The sequence below is a fragment of the Chelmon rostratus genome, chromosome 15, assembly GCF_017976325.1.
Source record: "Chelmon rostratus isolate fCheRos1 chromosome 15, fCheRos1.pri, whole genome shotgun sequence".
In the NCBI taxonomy this organism is placed as follows: Eukaryota; Metazoa; Chordata; class Actinopteri; order Chaetodontiformes; family Chaetodontidae; genus Chelmon; species Chelmon rostratus.
The window spans coordinates 11,134,898-11,155,252 of NC_055672.1; the positions used below are offsets into that span (position 1 = coordinate 11,134,898).

The 20,355-nt window shown below is 42.5% G+C and overlaps 1 protein-coding gene across 5 annotated transcripts in view; it reads left to right on the plus strand.

Annotated features, from left to right (window-relative positions):
- Positions 1-20,355, plus strand: part of qkia (QKI, KH domain containing, RNA binding a) — a 77,885-nt gene that overhangs the window by 42,726 nt on the left and 14,804 nt on the right. For all 5 annotated transcript variants that reach the window (XM_041953401.1, XM_041953405.1, XM_041953400.1 and 2 more), the window contains exon 4: positions 5,731-5,874. In XM_041953401.1, coding sequence (XP_041809335.1) covers positions 5,731-5,874 — 144 coding nt within the window. The remainder of the gene's footprint in view (positions 1-5,730; positions 5,875-20,355) is intronic.

The following is a 20,355-nucleotide window of genomic DNA, read 5'->3' on the forward strand; positions in this document are numbered from 1 at the left end:
GAGCGGGAGAGAGAGTAAAATGAAGAACAATGGCGAGAGAAGAAAAGCAGATCAAGTAGAAAATAAGGAGGAAAGAAGCAGGTGAGGAGAAATGTGGTAGCTTGCACTGTTATCAAACAACAACCAATATAATTCTTATAATTGGGTCATGCCATGAACACTTGCAGTCCCTTTCAAATTCTTTTGAAACTCGTTAATTGTTTTTGTTGCATATATTTTTTCCTGCATAACAGAACCTATGTTTCACTTCTTTCATACAATATTTTGTTTGCAAATTATTTTGACTCCTGTGATCTAATTCTTTCTATAAGTAATGTATAAGCCTGCTGTCACTGAATACTGATATCCCCACCCTTTTTAAACTAGCCTCTCCTTCTCTAGCTGTAATCAGACATTGTGCTTTCTCAAAGAGCCTTTCTTTTATTCTTGATTTTTTTGTTTATATGTAAAGATCAATTAACATCTGCTATAGTTGTTTGCAAAATTTGAGCACATTATCATTTTAACAAAGATAAAAACTAGTAATTATGCTACCATTTTCACCATGTCGTAGTTACTGTGTATGACAGTAACTATACCATAGGAACTGTTGTTAAATGTCAACAAAGTGTCATTAGTTTAATTTCTTTTTTTTTTTTTTTTTACTAGTAGTAAATACTTAGCTCAGAATATATAGAGAGAACCCATAAACCAGTTGTTTATTTATTGAAATGACGGTCACAATCACAGTATGAAAATGGAGAAATCAGTAAATCCACCTGTGCATGTGTGTGGATGGGAACTGAGTTCATTGTTCAGGTTAAATAATAGGAGACAGGAGAGATGAACGCGGCATAATAACCTGTCCAAATACTGCACCTCACACTCTGATCAGACAAGACCAAGTATATGGTGTCTGATGGTGACTGAGGGTGTTTTCACACCTGCGCTAGTCCATGTAGATCGGACTTGGGGTCCTCTTCCGTTGGTGTGATTCCTTTGGGGGTGTGAACACAGTAATTCTACTCAGGCACGTACCAAAACAACCACACTGAGACCCGTGAGAGGAGGTGGTATCACTCCAGTCCCAGACAAACTCCGGAGTGGTTCGTTTGTGGTGGGAACGTAAACCAACTTTGATCTGACCCAACTACCAGGTGTGCGGCTCGTAGCTCAAGCTGCCTTGTTCTGTTCAGTTTGTAGCGGACAGTCTTTTCAAGACCTTTCTCCAAAGCGCATTCAGCGCTCAGCTGGTATAGTTTTGCCTGGTATATTGCCCAGATACCTCGATTATGAGCAAATGCCAACTGTGCCATTGGCCATCAGACACACCTGACCAATAAGCAGAGTGAACATTTTCATGTGCTTTGTATTGCTGCATTTTGGTTTGCTTGAATTTTTCTCTATGTGAAAAGAAAACAAACCAAGGAGGAAAATTCATCAATTTCAAATAACATATATACCAACTGATTTGGACTAGAGCAAACAAAAGATAAGTGTGAAAATTCCCTAACTATCTATGCAAGTTACTGAAATGTTCTTGCACTTAGAAACTATTGGCGATCCTTTTTTTGACACATTACTAGAGAGGCCAGGATGGACCACGCACCAATTCCAAAGAGAGTTTTTAATGTACGCTACACTCGACTGTCTTCCAGTCTCTTCTATTTGGGAGCTTTTTCGTAGTTTGTACTTTACTCTTCAGATACTGCGAAAGGGGTGAAGCCAGTGTGTCTTGATGATTGTATACACAGTTGGAAGGAAAAAAGCTCCTGGAGCCGTATTCCAATCAAACTTTCATCAAATGTGGCAGCTTGAGTCCCCCGGGTTTTCACTTTTACATTTATGCTTCATGCAAAACAACAGCAGGAATAACAGCAATTAAATTACAGGTATGTTAGAAAATAGTGACCATTGCACAAGAAGAATTGGGATTACCCTCCCTTTTGAAAAACAATTCCCTAATTCTATTATGGTCACTACAGCATGAGATTGCAGTTAGCACAATAGACATCTGCTTTAGTTCAGTTTTCAGGTTTTCATTTTGAGACATGCTCTGTATGCCTATCACATTGACTTAATTTTTGATTTGTTTTTTTGCTGATTGTCTAGACACATGATGGCTAAATTTGTGGCATCAGCACGTTCCCTTGCAGAATAGAACAGGCCTCTGGCTTGGACCTTTAAGTTCTGCCAACCAATAGACAGTGCCACAGCACCCGTTTGACGTTTTATTGAATAAGATGTAATGTGTGACATTGGCAATCAATGTGTTAAACTTGATTGACCTGTTGGCCCTGCAGCAAGCCTGCTTGTTTTGTTTAAAGTTTGAGCTGAGATGAATAACAAATAGCGCAAGGTGTAGCAGCCCCTGCAACATTTTTTACTGGAGCTTTAGTTTATATAATTTCTTCTTTTGAGGTGTGCTGTAATATGGTTCCTCTTTCCACACAGAGCTAGGAATCCTGATATTTAGGTGAACTGCTCAGGATTGACCTCTGTTGTCCTCAATCCCACTCTGTTGTTTCGCATTTCATATAGTTTATCTTTTATAAAAAGAAATCCAACCCAAATCAATCATTGAAGTAGACCAAAATGATCATACATTAATAAATCATTCTATATTTCCTTTCTCAATCCATTCTTTAGTGAATCTTTCGGTATTTGAAGGCAGTCTGTCTCCTCTACGACCCTGTCTGCCCTCTCTTGTCCTTCCTGTAGCTCCCCACTGCACCTGTTTGGCCTGCTGGCATTCAGCCTCAGTTGCATTGACCCCAGTTGGGAATGTCCTTTAGGATCAAAGGAGAAGGGGCTGTTCAGAGTGGGAGAGGTAGAGCTCAAGCAGTGCAAATAGTTTCATTTATGAGCCTTTAAGTGCAACGGTGCCAAGACAAAAGCATTGCTCCACGTAGCCCAAAATCCTATTTAGGCAGCAATGCGTTATATTAAGTCGGACTGACCTTCAGCCACAACGCAGAGGACTGAGAGCTTTGTGTGTGCAAATGTGCACCCTGTTATGTGTCCTTGCGCAATGCAATAAATCGCTTCCAGCTTCAGTTGTGACCCCGCAGTATAACTTCCCCGTAGAGTGGAGCAGGCAAAATGATGGTACCATCAGGATCAATAAAGTAACGTGAACAACCAGATTGAACTGCCACTCATGTTGTTTTTAGTACAACATTAAAAAGGGGGAAGGGAGGGAAGGAAAAAAACTTTTATTTTTGTAACCTTTTTGCATGTGGTGTCAACCATGTTGAGAATTGAGGCCTTAAAGTTTATTGGGCTCAAGCTGAGAGGTGTGAAAGCCAGCAGGCAAACAGGTGCTGTGCAGAAGATGGAAGTCAGGCAACGTAACTGACAAGCAGTCTTTCCCCTGATCCTATTCTTAGATGGTGTTTCTAGATGCAGTGTCCGTGCTATTAATTCTTGCTACATATTTTGCCAAAACCGATTACCCTCTGGCATGTGGTTATTGCCATGGCATTTGATGTTGGCCAGTGAGGATATTCTATTCAAAGGCCTTCCCAGTATTCCCTTTAGCTTTCACTCTGCCTTCCTTCTCTTCTCTCACCCCTCCTCCACCCTTGCTCGTGTTTGTCATGCTGTCAGTTTCTCTCAGAGGGCACTCAGTGACCTTGTTCATAGGTAGTCATGCTGGCATGGGGTGTGTGTGTGTCTGTGTGCGCACGTCTGTGTGTGTTTGCCCTTATTTCTTTTTTCCCAGATCTCTGTGGCCATTCCTAAGCAAATAGGAATCTGCTGAAGCATTGGCATGCACATACAGACAGATGATCAACTTGACTTGTTTGGTCCAAGTTGAGCAATAATCGGTCAATAAATGGGCATTAACTACCATGTGCTTTCATCCAGTGCCCTGCATACAGAGGCAGCCCCTGTGGCCTGTCTGTCTGTGTCCCCTCTTGAAAATGCTGAGTCACCTTCTAGTCCCCATGTCCCCTAATAGGCCATAAGCAAACAGCCATGGTGAAATAATGACCAGACTGCTGAAACTAGGCCCTCCCCCCTGTGTGGAAAAGGGGAAAACGAGAGCGGAATATTGAACTCTCTCTCTCAGTGTGTGCGTGCGCGTGTCTGTGTGTGTTGTAAAGAGCAGTGCCATGGCAACAAGTCTCTGTGGAGTATAAAGCAGGTGGGTGGCACTCAGCTGAAGCTCTGTCTGTCTGTGTGTGTGTGTGTGTGTGTGTGTGTGTGTGTGTGTGTGTGTGTGTGTGTGTGTGTGTGTGTGTGTGTGTGTGTGTGTGTGTGTGTGTGTGTGTGTGTGTGTGTGTGTGTGTGAGAGAGAGAGAGAGTGTGCGTGCTCCTTCTTACTTTGTGGTGCTTGTTGAGTGTATTGAAATCATGTCAGGTGGACCTCCTGCAGAGCACTGCAATGCATGGTTTGTAATTAGACACCCTCACAGTGGCTCACTCCTCAAAAATGAGCAGTGATCTGAAGTTGAGGTGGTTTGTATGGGTGGGGGTTAAACGGCAGTGTTCATCAACAGTCTGTACAAACCTGCACCAACAGCAGGAGGGGAGAAAGCTTGGATGCAGTTGATGGCTTGGGACTCTAACCTCCTTTGCCAAAGAAATGGTTTTGAAATATTTTTGAGTTACATTCCCTTTGACATCCTGTTTTGTCTTCATAAAATATAATAGTACCATTGTAACATTATAATCCGGTTTCAAAGTTTTAATGTGGTGTCACACATCAGAGAATGTGAGGTTGTGTCTTTTTCAGAGAACCCAGACCTCAACTCCTCACCTCAGGGGGAAGTAGTCAGCTTTCAAACCGCTGGCTTTCATGGTTGTACAGTGACATGCGATACAACCTCAAAAGCTTTTTCGAGCATTCTCAGTGTCTGCTCCCTGCATTTACTGTCAGAGGGACAACCGGAAAAGGGAGGAAAGTAGCTATGCTAAATGGTGAAGCGTGTTTAAAAAAATGTAAGAAAAAATCTGCTAATGTGAGGCTACTCCATATTTGTCTACACATCCCATTTTACCTTTTGAGAAAGGAGTCAGGCATGACTGGGCTTTTCACAGAGGCACATGAAAAACGTAAAAGGTCTTGAACCATTTCCCAACCTCAGCCTTACCAATTCAAATCTTGAAACGGCTTCCTATTTAACAGTGTTGAAAGGCTATCGAGCAGTGATGTTGGTTTTGAATACAACCCATTTTTCCTTTCAGGTACTGCTAGTGCTACAATTTGGCGCCCTCTGAGTGCCTTGGCGCAGCCTTTTCAGGAGGGAAAAGGACTCCCTCAGAGAGCTATTGTTACACTGACAGCATTGTCTGTGCAAATACAAGTCAGAGACAGAGGCACATGCTTGTACACCTTCACACAAAATCCTGCGGCACTTTGAACTATATCCATGTATCATAATTGCATTCCTACTAGTTAAGTTAGTGTGGCTTAAAAAATCCCCATCCATCTCTCTCTGATCCCTCCACCCATCCATCTTTCACTGATATTAATTGCTGCAGGGCTAGCTGTCGTCTTTGTCTGTGTGAAGCGAGGGATCTATTAAAGAATGGTGTCCTTTCAAAGTTAAAGCTAAATAGCTGACTAAAGGGCCGCTCCTGTCATCCTGCTTCTCTTCACAGGGCCCTGTCGTCCTCTGTGTATGCCTGCCTCTCGCCTCCGCTTCCTCTGATATGCCGTGTTACTGCACTGGTGCTCCAACACACCCACACTGTCACATTCACTCACTGTCTCTCTTGCTCTTCCGCTATCTCTCCGTCCAGGAGGAGCAGAACAGAGGGAAACCAAACTGGGAACACCTAAATGAAGACCTTCATGTCCTGATCACAGTGGAAGATTCACAGGCCAGAGCTGAGATCAAGATGAGGAGAGCAGTGGAGGAGGTCAAGAAGCTCCTCGTACCTGCTGTGAGTACATACCACACACAGGCTCATATACACACATCACGCACACAGTGGTAGCTACCTATGGCCTAATAAGCCATTAAATGCTTTCCACAACTAAAGTTGTTTGTGTCAAGGAGGTTGACACAAAGGACATGGTTATCTCTGATTTAGTAGTGCTGAGCGAGGCCTTTTCATGCTTAACAGTCTTAGTCCAAACAACAGGATAGTGGGGCTACATATGGCACACCACTTCTGTCCCACTGTTAGCATCCTGTTTACTTCCATATATAGACCAGGGGAACAGGTTGGCTGTACCCCCCATGGAGTGGAAAAACATAGCTAGCTGCACACACCTCCTGTGACTGCCACATTTCATCTCCGCTTCCCCTCTGCCCCAACTTCCTCATACACTGTGCCACTGGTGATGGCTGCTGGTAGTTTTTTGGCGTGCAGTGTGTATTTTCCCTGTTAACTGTGGCGAGCAGGTGGACAGGGCAGGTTTACCATCAGGTGGCAATGCACAGGCGTTGGTGGTTTGCAGAAATGGGGCCAGGCAATGGCAGGCTACACAAGAGATGCACTTGAATGATAATGTTGTGAACCTGCTTTCCACCTCTTAAATGGAGAATTATGTTCACACTTGTACTTCACTTGCTTTCTTTTACTATGGGAGAAACAGATGCAGCAAGGATGATGTTTGCTGTCGATATAGCTGCATTAAAATTTATCAGTTTTTTCCTGTAGCAGAATTATGATGCTTTCCTCAGCCACACTTCCACAAGGAAGACAACCCCTTAATTATAAACAAATTCCCAAAGAATAGAAGAGGCAAGATAAATAGAACAGCCAAGTTTTGGAATATTGGTACATCTACTGTATATGCATGCCTGAAAAGGATAAACTGTTTCTGTTCACATGAAAATGCAGGCTAGCTTTATTATGGATATATCTAGGACCATGATTTGTAACTTTTTGTTCAGCTTATCTGAACTGCACCGTTATGGATGTAAGATCTGACATGAGGTGCCATCATGCCGGGGTCTCCTGTCTAGTAGGATTGTTCCTTCCTGTCTGTCTCAGCCAGGCCTCAGCCCAGCCTGACAATGTGGAAAGCACTTCAATTCATGTCCTCTTGTTTAAGGATTGCTTGTCTCCATTCAGCCTGCCTGTCACTTCTTTAGGCACTTGTTTTGTTTCTGAGTGCAGGATTGTTTCAGATCTCCACAGCCTGTATGCACACAGACAGGATGTTGACACACTTACACATGCACACACACAAACTTGAGGCTGAAAACCATCTCTGGAAGCGGCAGTGTTGTAAAGAGTGATGCAGAATGAGTCATTGTTAACACACATGTGAAGACACATACACAACAAAAACCTCTTTTGGCGTCCTTTTCAAGTCAATGACAGCTCTCGGCAGCTAACACTCATCTGAATGGATTGCCACAAAAATAGCTTCCTCACTTTTCTAGAAATCTCTTTGCATTTTGCAGCCTGACAAGTGCATTAAAGATGGTCTGTTAATTCCGTATCTGAACCATTTATCGGGTTAAGGAGAAGCTCTCCTCTTTTATTTCTCAAACAGAAGAAAAGCAGCTTCGAGCTCTTTTGAGACACTAATGAAATCTTGCTCATAAAAAGTTTCACTCTACCCTTAATTCAAATCAGAGTTTTATAGAGCTAATTAATGACCCATCGCAGTCCACCGGAGGCCATTTTTCCTTCAAGCAACGCATCTTTGTTCATTTAAATGTAATGAAAAGATCCTTCCCTTAAATAGACATCATGTGTTGTGTGTTTTTCTTAACCTATCAAATTCACCTATAAATGCTTTGATTCTTGAAGGAAAAATTGCCCTGCCTCATTTTGTAATGTAAAAATATAAATGGCACATTTATCTCTTTTGTGTATATATATATATATATATATATATATATATATTCCAAATGTTCAAGAAGCTTTTTACTCTTTGAAAATGTTTCAGTTTTTTTTTTTTATCAATGCCTTATTAATGTGTATTGATCAGAGAAATAAACAAAGTGTTGTAGAACTGACCTTTCATACTGCTTACATCAGGGGGCAGACTCTTAATGCACTTTACCTCAGTGGTCTGTCACTGGCCTAAGGTATGACAAATTTAAATGTCAATAGAAGCCCATATTTTCAGTATGGCAGAATAAGTGTCCACTGGTCCTGTCCCTAAATGTTGAGTTGGTGCATCAACCCATGAAACCCGTGCACTATATTTTCTTCATGTCACTGCCTGCATGTGCATTCATAAGTCATGAGTGGGTGGCCAGTAGGGCTGGCTGGCAGTAATGCCCTTTATCATGCTAAACTAGATTGGATTAAAGTATGGACATGCAGGGTACGCATTGTTCTAATGAAGGGCATCTTTTCCACATTTGGCAGCGTGAAATCGCCTTTATTAAATCATACAGGAAACAAAATGAGGTCATGCTTTTTATTCCCTTTCAAGGAACAGGCTTTACTTGTCATTGAGGAGGACCCAGCTGCAAAAGTGAAGCAGGGAGAATAGGGTGATAGCCAAAAGGTTGTTTTGTCCGTGAGCATGGTGATAAATTTAAGTTAAAGGCTTTTCAGTAATCTCATAATTGACGCGCTTGGGATTAGGAGCCAGGATGACTAGCATTCAAAAACATATACTTAACTCAGTTAAGATAAATTTGTAATGAACAGTCAGTAATATAGTGTTTATTTATGTGGTGAGAGAATTATATAGAGGACATTGTTTAGCAGTAGTGTTTTTGCAATTTAATCATCAGAAGTTGAACATGTTTTAGACGATTTACTCAAATTCACTAAACTAACTAGCTATGATTTGCAATAACAATATGCACTTACGTTCTTGACATTTTACAGACAGTCCTGTGAGCAACCAAGTGTGACTCACCTTAAATAGAGTGAGAGTATGTCAGTTGTAAATACATTATGACTGTCTGAATCCACTGTCAAAAGTGGTTGACATGTCAGCCGAGCAAATATTGACTATTGACTTTCAATGGCTGCTCCTTACCCAGATTGATAAACGTTTGGAAGACGATACGAGTGGTTCCACACTTGTTCCACTTTGCCCTCACTATCGTTCTTTTGCTCCCAAGTTCTGTGAACTCCTCAACTCTCCATGAACTGGGAGCAAGGGAACATCGGCGAGATGAGAGAGACAGAGGGAGGGAGAGAGAGAGAGCTGGGTGGGAGAGCTTGATTGAGCTACTCTTTCAAGTGTGGATTTACTCCACTGATCCTGCCCTAGTACGCTCGCACACCATAGCACACACAGACGCACACACGGATGTGCATGCCCAGAAAAATACTTCCACATGCATGCACGTACACACACATACACACCAAATGAAATGCTCTGCTCATCCCTTGAGTCCTTGGTTAAGGCCCTCAAACTGAGCCGCCAGCAGAGCCCCACTGCACTTTAGGTAACCTCCACTCACATACTTGCAGAGCTGTATGCATAAACCCTGGCTGGCCCATTCCACTTCACCTTTTTGTCCCTAGAAGAGCTGGAGAGCAATAATGATTGACCTGGAGGCAGGTGTTGTCCTGTGTTTTACAGCAGACTCTGGCCAATTATAAGAGAGACAGAAAATGTTTCTTGTGTCTATGCCATGATTATATAGAATGAAATTGCCATCACAAATATGAATCGGCTCTCAGCTAAACAGACACCAGTTTAAGTTGAAATCCATCTGAATTACATTAGTACAAATTACTAATGGGCTTCTGCTGAGTTGTACTTCCTATGTTAAAAAACGTGTGGATGGTGAACACAGAATTTCTGCTGTGTCATGAGACTTGTCCTGGCAACTGTATGCACATAACCGTAAGACTTTTACCAAGCAGGCCCTTAGCTTCTGAGCAGTTTTACTGTAATCCTCATTAAAAGGCCAAACATGTACATGGCAAATGCCTTTAATTGGGTAAATTGACCCAAAATGACTTGGGACAGATGAGCACATCACTGCTGTGCTTTTCTATGTGTGTTAAAATATTTAAGCATGTTGCGTCTTTGTGGAGCATGCAGCCGCAGTTGTCTCCAAGTTACGGTAGTGTAGATTTACATTTTAATTAGCAGTATTTATATTAGTTGAAAGATCCATTAAAGTGGTATTAAAGTGCGTATAAATACACAGAATGTCATACAAACCTGACAAGTTGGCTTCCTATACTGGGTAACAGGCATAACCACAATGAAATGAAACCGTGCCATCCTAACACACTGTGTATGCTTTTTACACATCAGCTAAAAGATGTTCTTGGCCTTTTGCTGTCACGTGTAGGTGACAAGAAGCGATGCAATCAGTCAGTATGATTGCATATTTAGACGCATCACCTTTCTGCAGGAAGGCACTGGCAGATGTGACAATAACCCCCAAATCTGACGGGCACGGCTGTGACCGCCAGAGGTGATCACAGCCAACTCGAGACAATGCTTGTGATTCCACTTAGGCACGCCATGGTGCGGTTCAGAAGAGGCTCTCTGCCCTGCTCCGTGGAGAATACACACCTAGTTCATTTTTGACGGACGCTGCATCAAGGTGCACAGAGCAGATTGAGCCAGGCAGGAAGTCAGACACAGGAACAGCATAGAGAATACAGTCAATTTTCTAAGTAAAACACCCTGTGCAGATTCCAGATCGTATATCAACAATAAACAATTAAACAACAAAAAAAACAACAACAAAAATGACCATACCAGCAAAATCTGAGGAAGAAACCTGAGCAAGCAGGCAAAACATTCTGTAGCACTCTTCTGTAACGCTCCTCGTGGGCTTTAAAGCCATGTGGAGGATGGAACAAAACCGCATCGCAGCCAGAGCGTGATGCAGCCCTGCCCGGTGGTATCTCCGGGTAAGGTATGTGACACTGTGCTTGTGTTGGTGTCCACACCAGTTTCTCTTGGGGATAAGTGAAGGAATTCTTAGATTTTTATCATGCTGAACTTTGCACACACAAGTCAGGCATGGCCAGTAGGCTCAAATTCTGTCATAGTATTAAAACACATCTTCATGCTTCATGTGCTGTAAGTTTAGAGGTCCCTTAAGTTATTCTGCTTTTTTCTTTTCCGAGCAATAGAATTGTCAGGGTGCAATGGCTTTGACGTTTGCATTATTTTTCAGTCATGATGTTGCTGATCTAAAAAATGAAACGTACAATTCTGGCGCATTCAGCTGCAAGTTGATCTATAAAAACCCGAAGCAGGCTAAATCCTAAAATGTAAATGTAAACACGTTACCTTGGAAACAAACCCCCAGTACACCTCATGCTTTCTGAGAGATCAAATTGTTGAGCTCTGTAGTGTTAAGTCAGCTACACACAGTATTTTTACTCTGGTGAAAAGGCTGGTGATTCTAGTCTTTTGTGAACCTATTTGATCTGCAAGCACTGATATAAGGCAAAGTATGGGGATTATTATTATTGGGATTTTATAAGGTCTTAAAGGGAGGTTCTTATAGGGACAATCCTGTACATGTTACAGCGAGAACTGAAGCAACATCATGCTATTTAAGTTGTGGTTGGTTGCCTGATAAAGGGAGCTTGAGACAATGAGACTATTTACACTGCTCTACATTTGATTCAGCGCAGTGACGGCAGGAACTCAAGATACACACAAGGCACAAGAGCGGTTGCAGACTAGCCTTGGATCTCTTAACACACCCAGACACACACTAGAGCACCTGATAAACGGGAAAGGTTAGGTTTAAAAGGAGAATAGCACTCAGAAAGAAAGAACTAGTTGGCCCTGGAGAGCCAGGTGCATGTCTTCCTGAATGAAACTGTCCTCGCCGAGAACAAAGTGAGCAGTGCTGCTCTCTATTTGCAACATGGTGGGAACTCAGTCCAGTATTCCTCCTCCAGCTTACTGTTCCCACTTGTGCCCCCCCAACCACCATTTTCCCTCCATCCTTCTGTTGCCCCTTTTCTATTTTAGGCTTTGTCTTTGGTTTTCCACATATGTATTTCTAGTCCACATTGTAGAAATTGTGAGATGTTTTCATTGCTCTACTTTCCTTTTTTTCATTTTTATAAATGCCCTGGCAGTTGATGGCATAAGGAGAGCTCTCCATCAGTTGCCATGTTTGGATCACTAGTCTCATTGTAGTCCCTCTAGGCCAAGACTAAGTTTCTCTTTTGAGTATACCTGTGCGCCCATTTTTTTGTTCTTATTCCTGTCTTTTTGCTCCCCTGAGCCTTCTGTCATTTCTCATCTCTCTCTTTCCTCTACTCTCGTCTCCTCTTTCTCTCTCAGCTATGGACCACCTTTGAGGATGAGCATACAGTAGATGGTGTTTTTGTAAAAGCCAGACAGATGGACCTTAATGGACGCCAAGTTTGGCGATCTGCGGGGTGTTGTGTCTGTACTCGCCAGTATGCATCCGGCTTGGCAGAGTGCTACAATGGCAGCGCCATCAGAACCACTCAGACAGGAAAGGCACAGAGCGAAGATGATGCAGAACAAGCAGAGCTAGATTTAAACAGTGAAAGTCTGTTCTAGGCAGCAGTGTACAGACTTTGCAATCAATAAACACCTCTTTTTGTTTTTCTTTCTCTTTCTAGCTCTCACTCTCCCCTCCTCTCTGTCAGCAGTGTCTGACAAATGAGTACAAAACACCATCTGGCTGCATCCATCCATGTGTGCCTCTCCAATTAATGATGTTTATTCTCTGTTAGGCCTACCTATCACTACCATTCTCCTCCTATTTACTCTTAATCTACCTGTACACACACACACACACACACACACACACACACACACACACACACACACACAGACACACACACACACACACACACACACTCAGTCCTCTGTCATGTATGATATCCAGCCATATCCATAAGAACAGAGTACTCATTTCCTTATTGAGCTTGATTGATTGGCTTAGGTGGCGCATGCCTTTGAATGTGCTAAATGCAATTTGCATTTGTGCTTCTAAAGGCTTAGCCTGCAACAGGTGTTACCTTAAAACTGCGACTTAATGGTCATAGTATGTGTGAGACTATGTCTTTAGTTCCTGAAAGGAAAAAAAAAGGTAATTTGAGGTTTGATGAAACTAGCTTGTAGATGAAAACATCCAACAGCCAGGCATTTTTTTTTCTGGTCAAAATAATAAATTGCCTTTTTGTGTACATATAAATTTGTTTCAGTACATTTCATTGCATTTCAAACAAAATTTTATTCAAAATAATTGTTTGCAGTTGTGAATTCAAGAAGTCTTGATCTCAAAAGTGTTTCCTAGTAAATGTACTAAAGGATCAAAAAGTAACTTTGAAGGTTTTGTAAACCTATTGGATGCTTAATCATTTTAATTAACTTTTCCTCATCAGACTCCTCACTCTCTACCATTACCAATAAACATCCACCAATAGCTACCACTAGCCAGCTAGTGATACCTTAGCAAGTAGCTGATGTCAGAAAAAAATTGTTTGGGTTGGCTACTAGAGCTGCTCTGGTGAGCAAGAAGGCAACAGATTTTGCTGAAGTTGCAAAAAACATTACACTCTTATAGGGCTGCACAATATAGCAAAAAGCAAATCAAATCGTCATTATTTTGACAATTATTACCATTGTGATATAATTCATGGGGAACTACTATTTTTGCATCCCAATTTTCATTTTCATTGAAAAAAAATTATCATTTATTATGTGACATTTGTTGGGGTCCGTTCCAAAGTTTTCTTACATCTGTCGGACAAGATTTTAATTTAATCAAAAAAGTGCAGCTTCTGCGATTTGGATATTGCTCATAGCCATATTGCGATTTAGATAATATTTCGATTAATTGTTCAGCCCCACAATCTTATGATCTATTTCAGTGATGACAAGCATGCCCAATTCCCCAGTTACACCACTGAAAATGCCCAAAGTCATAGGCTACTACAGGATTTCACTCAATGGAGGCAAAAGCAATGGGTTTTACATCAGTCACATTGCACGTCAGAGAAAAACGCAGCACATATCTGTGTTGTCTATCTTTTCAGTGCAACTCCGCTTGGAGATTTATGTAATTATTATTTTTAAAAAGTAACAGCAGCAGCAAAACTATATTTCACACTATTATGGTTAAGACTATTGGTACAAGTATTTACCTGGGGGGGATAGCCTTCTGAGATTCGCTCGCCAAATGGAAGACCTACCTGCATTTGGCACTTGTTCCGTTAATTTCAGACCCTGAGTACACCTGACAGATACACACAGCACACTATGTGATAAAGACTATAATACCTGCTCTTGTCCTGCATAAATATGATGAATGACAAGAGTAGTTATTCTCTCACTATGGCAGCCAGCTCAGGTAGGCTTAGAGGCATTGCAGGCCAACAGTAGGTGGATAGTTTTAGTCAACCTGGCAGCCTCTGTCCCTGTAGGCTGTTATTACCTTCATCAGGCTAATGAAGGAGCTGGATTGGATCATATTAACCTCCTGATCTCTACCTCCCAGGACACCACAGTTACAACAGGCTGGACTGCACTGTTCATTGCTCTCATTATATATATATGTGTGTATCTGTGTATGTGTGTGTGTGTGTGTGAGAGAGAGAGAGAGAATGGCGAGCCCATCCTACCTGCACGTAGACACTGCATCTCCCACATGAATGTTAATCATCTTTTTAATTGGCTTCCTTGACTTGGTGACCTCTGCTTGAGACGGCAAGACTGCATCACTGTTCTCCTCCTTCAGTGCTGTTTTCTGACTTTGCCAGTACTATGCGTGTGTCTGTGTTATCCGTTGTATTTTTTTTAGTTTACATTCACTCTCCAATAGTCGAGATTGGAGCAGGCCTGGAGGCAGTGTGACCTTTGACTCCCAGCCGTCCACTTGTCCTCCACTTTCATCATTATCATTCTTCACATCCTCACACTCTTTGTACTCATTTATCCAGCCTCTCGGTCCATATATGCCCTGCGAGTACACGTGAGACATGTACTTCACAGTCACCTGTAACCAGGAGAGCAAACACTAAAACCTTGTGATGTATAAATCACCACTGATTAATGATCTGGAGGTGATAAGTGGGTAATTGGAATTGACTACTTAAACTGTTTCACCACAGGAAACAGATGTGGCTTTTCCGACACTTATGCCAATAATGATTACTACTGCATGTCATTTGATTGGTTAGAATGTGACAAGTGACCATCATTGGCCATGTCAGGTGGAACTGTATTTATCCAACCATGCACACAGACATTTATACATCTCCTGCTAACAGCCTTTTTTTCATGAACTTCTTGGTTACACAAATAACTGGCAAGCTTAGGTCTAGCATCCACTCTTCATCTGCACTCCATGACACTAAAGCAACAATAAAATGCTTCAATCTTCTGACCTACATGTTGGGATTAACTTCAAACACATGAATGCAGTTGCGGACAAGACCCCTGACTGGCATCCCAGTGCAGACTGGTTTGAAAATAAACACATGCAATCCATTGCAGTCACACTAAAGTCCCACACATGAAAGCATTATTGGCAGAAGAATCTGTGAGCTATTCTTACTTTAATTTCTCTTATTTTGCTTGGATACTTTTATTTCCTCTTTTAGTGCCACCAAGTATGTGACTGACATCTCTTATTTCTTTGCCTCAATCTAATATAACCAACAGTATCTGGCAAAGTAAAGGTGTGCACTTATTCCGTTGTACTACTTTCATTCTTGTTTCTCCCCTGCTTTCTTTCTACCCATCTTTCCCCACCCTCTGTTTCCCCCTTAGTGTGTGTCCTTTATCCTGTCTTTATTCGTCGTGTATTGCCCTCTCTATTGCTGTCTGCTGCTCTCTTTCTCTCTCTGGGTGATCGAGGGGACAAGCCATTCACCACTCTCTTCCATTATAGTATCTGCAGTAGCCTGAAGGCCACCACATCCTGTTAGGTTAGAAACCACAGAACAGGCTGGAGCTGTCGGTCTCACCAATGCCAGTCACACAAAAATAGCATGACCGTGTCACTGATGCATTATAAAACTACATAAAGATGTTTTTTCAAAATGTTGTGGAGAGAAGATATGCCACAAAAAGACTCTGTTCCTTGTTTGGACCTAATATTAATCATTCCAAAGTTGCACACATTCCTCCAGTCTAAGCTTTTTATTGCTGTACTACATACGGTAACTATTGAGCTTCTTTCCATGTGTGCCAGGTCCCTCCTGTCAGCTCAAACCCGACAGGAGGGACTTGGACTGGTCTTGGCCCAAGGGTTCCTCCCCTGCCATCCCTCCCCTCCACATCTCCATCTGCCCATCCCTCCTCATCTCCAGCTCTATGGCTCTCCTGAGGGGTAGACAGGTGGTTCTACCCTAAAGAAACAGTACCCCTGCAGGGAACAACCTGCCCAAGCCTGGCCACCTTCCCTAGTCTTGTCCTCATCCTCTTTAAATTCCTGGCCCTGCAACTGAAAGGCAGACAGACTTCTTCAGCCAACCTTAGCCTAGAGAGACTTGGCCACTCTGCCTCCTAAATGTAGCTGAGAAACACATATAGAAAAACAGTCTACAGCAGACATGATCAGATGAAGCTGCATGCCATTTAAATAGATGCTAATTATTATCAGATAAATTCCAAAAATTTAAAGCTTTCCAATAAATAAACAGTTGATTGCAGTGGCTTTGTTATCATGAGAGTGATAGTGATTAATTTAGATAACATTTCTTGTGTATGTGCATCACTCCAGGGGGAGGCCTATAGCATGCTCATTAGTTGTTGTGGGGTTTGTGTTTGAGAAATGTGTGCTTATACGCACATGGTGACATAAGAACAAGGAAGAAGGCAGTTTGACTTTGAATTCCACTCTGCCTGCTGTTTCCTCCATCATCGGGAGTCTGCTCACGGAGCCAGCCACAGGAAATGGTGAAAACTCTAAAGCGGGGAAAAGATTCAGATTGCAATAACATTTGTGCTGAATGGCATCTTTCATCCTCCTTCCTCACCTTTCCTCAGTTGTTTTATGCCTCCGTCTTTCACCGACTCACTGGTGTGGACAGTACAGACAGAGAAGAGAGAACCACAATTACATGCATATGCATTGCTGCTGTCATGTACAATCTAGACATGCCTAAAATGTAAATTAAATTTAAAAAGTAAATTATGTATACTTCGTTACCAGCTTTAGTTGCACATGCTGCAATTAAGTCCAGCCGCTGAAAATATACACACACTATAGACTATACTATAGATAGATATGTTTAATTCAACCTATTCTGAACTGATTGAGTGATCAACAATTAATCCATAATACAAACACACATCGTAAGGTCTGTCGAGTTGAACAAGTGTCAAGCTAGAGTGAGGAAGACTGGTGCCAAGTCATTTATTGTTGGTGATAGCTCTGTGTCCTCAGTTTTGCAAACTTGTCATCTGTGGTCCTGAACCAAACCTCAGCCTCATCACGCCGCAATTAGCACTTTCTCTCTTACGCTCTCTTGAGCTCTTCCTTCCCTTATTTCTCCTTGAAACATCATCCTGTTGCTAATCCATCTCTTTCATTTCTTCCCTCTAAGGGGAATTAGCCCTGTTTCTCCTCGTGTCTCATTCATTTAGATTTTTAAGTCAGCCAAGATCCCCAGTGAAAGTGCATTCTATGTACACAGGCCCTCTGCACTACTTACAAAATTGCCTTGCCCACTTGTACTGTCCTTTTAATTTCAGTTCACACACATACACATGCACATGGGTCCCTAACCACCCAGGCCTCTCACATCATTGTAAAATAACCTCCTTCCTAATCCACCTGGTTTCGCTAGGCTCCTCCAGGGGGGTTTTCAAGTGTCCTAATACAGTACGCAGGAGGAGGAGGCGGGAAACAAGGCAGCCTGAGCAATCCGGGCAGTTTTAATCTGCCCTGGTCCTTCGGTGGCAAGGAGAGGGACCCTGCAAGCCCCTAGCCAATCTCTCTGCCTCTCTTTGAAGGTCTCCTTAATCCCCTTACAGAGAGGCTAGGAAATGCAGATGTGTGCGTATGTGTGAGGATGTTTTCATGTGTGCATATGCCTGTGGGTGGATTGTAAGGGAGCTGTGGTTAGGACCCTGCATCTCCAAAGGTCCAGTGCTGATTGAGATTTGTGCACATTGCGTCTCTGCCACTCTTTGTCTCACTCACACACATTCCACTTTATACATTGTCCACCCACAGTAGTTTCTGAACTTCCCCAGGGGCCTTACCAGGGCCAAGCTTCAACATCTGTGAAGTGGGAACACACATATACACGCGCACATGCACGCACGCACACACACACACACACACACACACACACACACATGCACACAGTGCTTTCATCTCTGCCTCTCCAGTGACTGTGTCCCTGTGTTTAGGCAGGAAAATAGGATTGTGTAGAGCTCAGCGTTTAGAGAGCCCAAAGACCGCCCGTCAAATTCAGCTCCTACAGTCTGTGATGCCTTTCTTTGCCAGCCGTCGCTCAAGTCATTTCAAACTCCATTCTCTCAGTCCCACCAGCCAGCTCTGGACTGATGGCTTTCTTTGCCTCCACCATGGTGTCTCTAGTGTAGAAACTTTGCCTCTCTTTCTTAATCTCACTTGGGTTCATTGGCTTTGTTTATCGCAGTCCCCTTCTTTTCTCTTTCTCTTTCAAACTGTTATTGTTTGTTAGCGGTGATGTTTGCAATACTGACTTGAGGCCTCTTGCACTGACTAGTTTTCCCATGGAACCTGGGTTGTGTTCAGTGACGCACAGCAAAACTAAAACCAAAACATTTCTTTTTTCTGTTCAAAAAGCTTTGTTGAAATCCCAGCGTTTTTTTTTTTTTCTTGGCAGAGAAGGCACAAAACATCTGTAACACCATCATAGTATGAAAATAGAATATCCTTTTCAGCAATGACTTGTAGAGGAATTACACATTGCTGACATGGTTCTGCAAGCTAGTCTGTGATCTAAATAATCAAAACAAATCCTAATAATTCTTGTGTTTTTGGTAACATTTTGACATGCAATGTGGAGAAGTGAGTGGAGTGAGTGTGGAGATGTGAGAAATTAAGAGTAGGTATGGAGGGTGGTAGGAGGCTTGTCCACTGAACTGAGGCTTGCATCTTTCCAGAGATTGACAATTGGAGCTTTGTCACATTCCGCAGAGCCAGATAAGCCAAGGACAACCAAGGAAGGTTTCTCAAAAATAGCTTGGTAAAAAAAATGGTGTTCCTGGACTGTCTGCATGTCCAGGTGAATCCATCCGAAGGACTACAGGTCTGATTCCACACCATGCAGGAGGTACTAAGATCCCTGTTTTATGAGAAGCCTCCAGTGATCAGCTCTGAGTCAGGATCTCTGAATGATGCAAATCCCCTAGCAGTATTTAAGGCTCCCAAATCATCCCTGGCCAAATCCCTTCAAGATATTCCCTGCTCGATTGGATGGCATTAAAGGATCGCAGCGACAGAACAATACACCGTCTGGCAGCCCGATGGAATGAGGGATAAAGGGAAAAGTGGAAGGAGAAATAGAAGTGGATGAACAAGCTAGAAATTGTGTTTGCAAAATGGGAATATGGGCTGGGAGGAGAGAGGAAAGAGAGGGAATTTTATTGGTAGTCAGGGAACAGATGACGAGAGAAAGGAGACAGAATAACAAGACAGATGTTAGTTGGGCTGTACAACATGGCGGGGACTGAATGATCCCTCCTGCTCTTAGCTCCTAACATCATCTGTTTGTCAAAGCCATTGCAGGCCAACAAGCTTTAATATGTATCTACATAATATATCTAAATCTTGTTGTTAAATCTGTGTATATTTTTTCTAGGTTATTTATATGAACTTTAATCCGCTCTTAATGCTGTTATGTTACATGGAATGCCAGCCCAGTTTCTGAGGATAAACAAGATCACTCAGAATTTCCGCTGAGCTTTTCCCCTTGTACTATTGGAAATGCTTTTGATGGGAGTGAAAAACTGATTTTTTTTTTCCCTTTCACTTCTAGAGAGTGCAGTGAGCTGGTAGAAAAACACATTTTCTTTCCTCCTCTCCTTTTCCTCCCCTTTCTCCTGTCGGTGGCACTGACTCTGTGTATGTCAGTTGATATTGATGGGGCTTGCACAGAGCACCAAGGGTGCCCACTTCACTCTCCTCCAGCACCTTAAAAGTCTGATATAAGCCCCATAGATCCAGAGGCCAGAACCAATTCCAGGCTGCATCGGCCACCCATACTTTGCATGTTATGGATAACCCCAGAGAAGCTGCTGGAGTGAACTAGGCTTTAGTGATTAACACTTCACTGAAACAAATTGTAACACCCTGAGCAGCCACCAACGCTACATAATACAGAACATAGGCAGCACTTTTACTCTGAGGCCTTGGTGCTTGTGAGCTTTGTTGTGATGCAGAAAGTGAAGTATTAACAGAATAGTTGGTTCCTGACTTTGTAATGTGCCACAACTGTACCTCAGTAAGCTGTGTGATTGACAGTAATGGGGCGGAGCAGCCGTGATGTGTTTGTAATAATCTGACTGGAGTCAGGTTCACT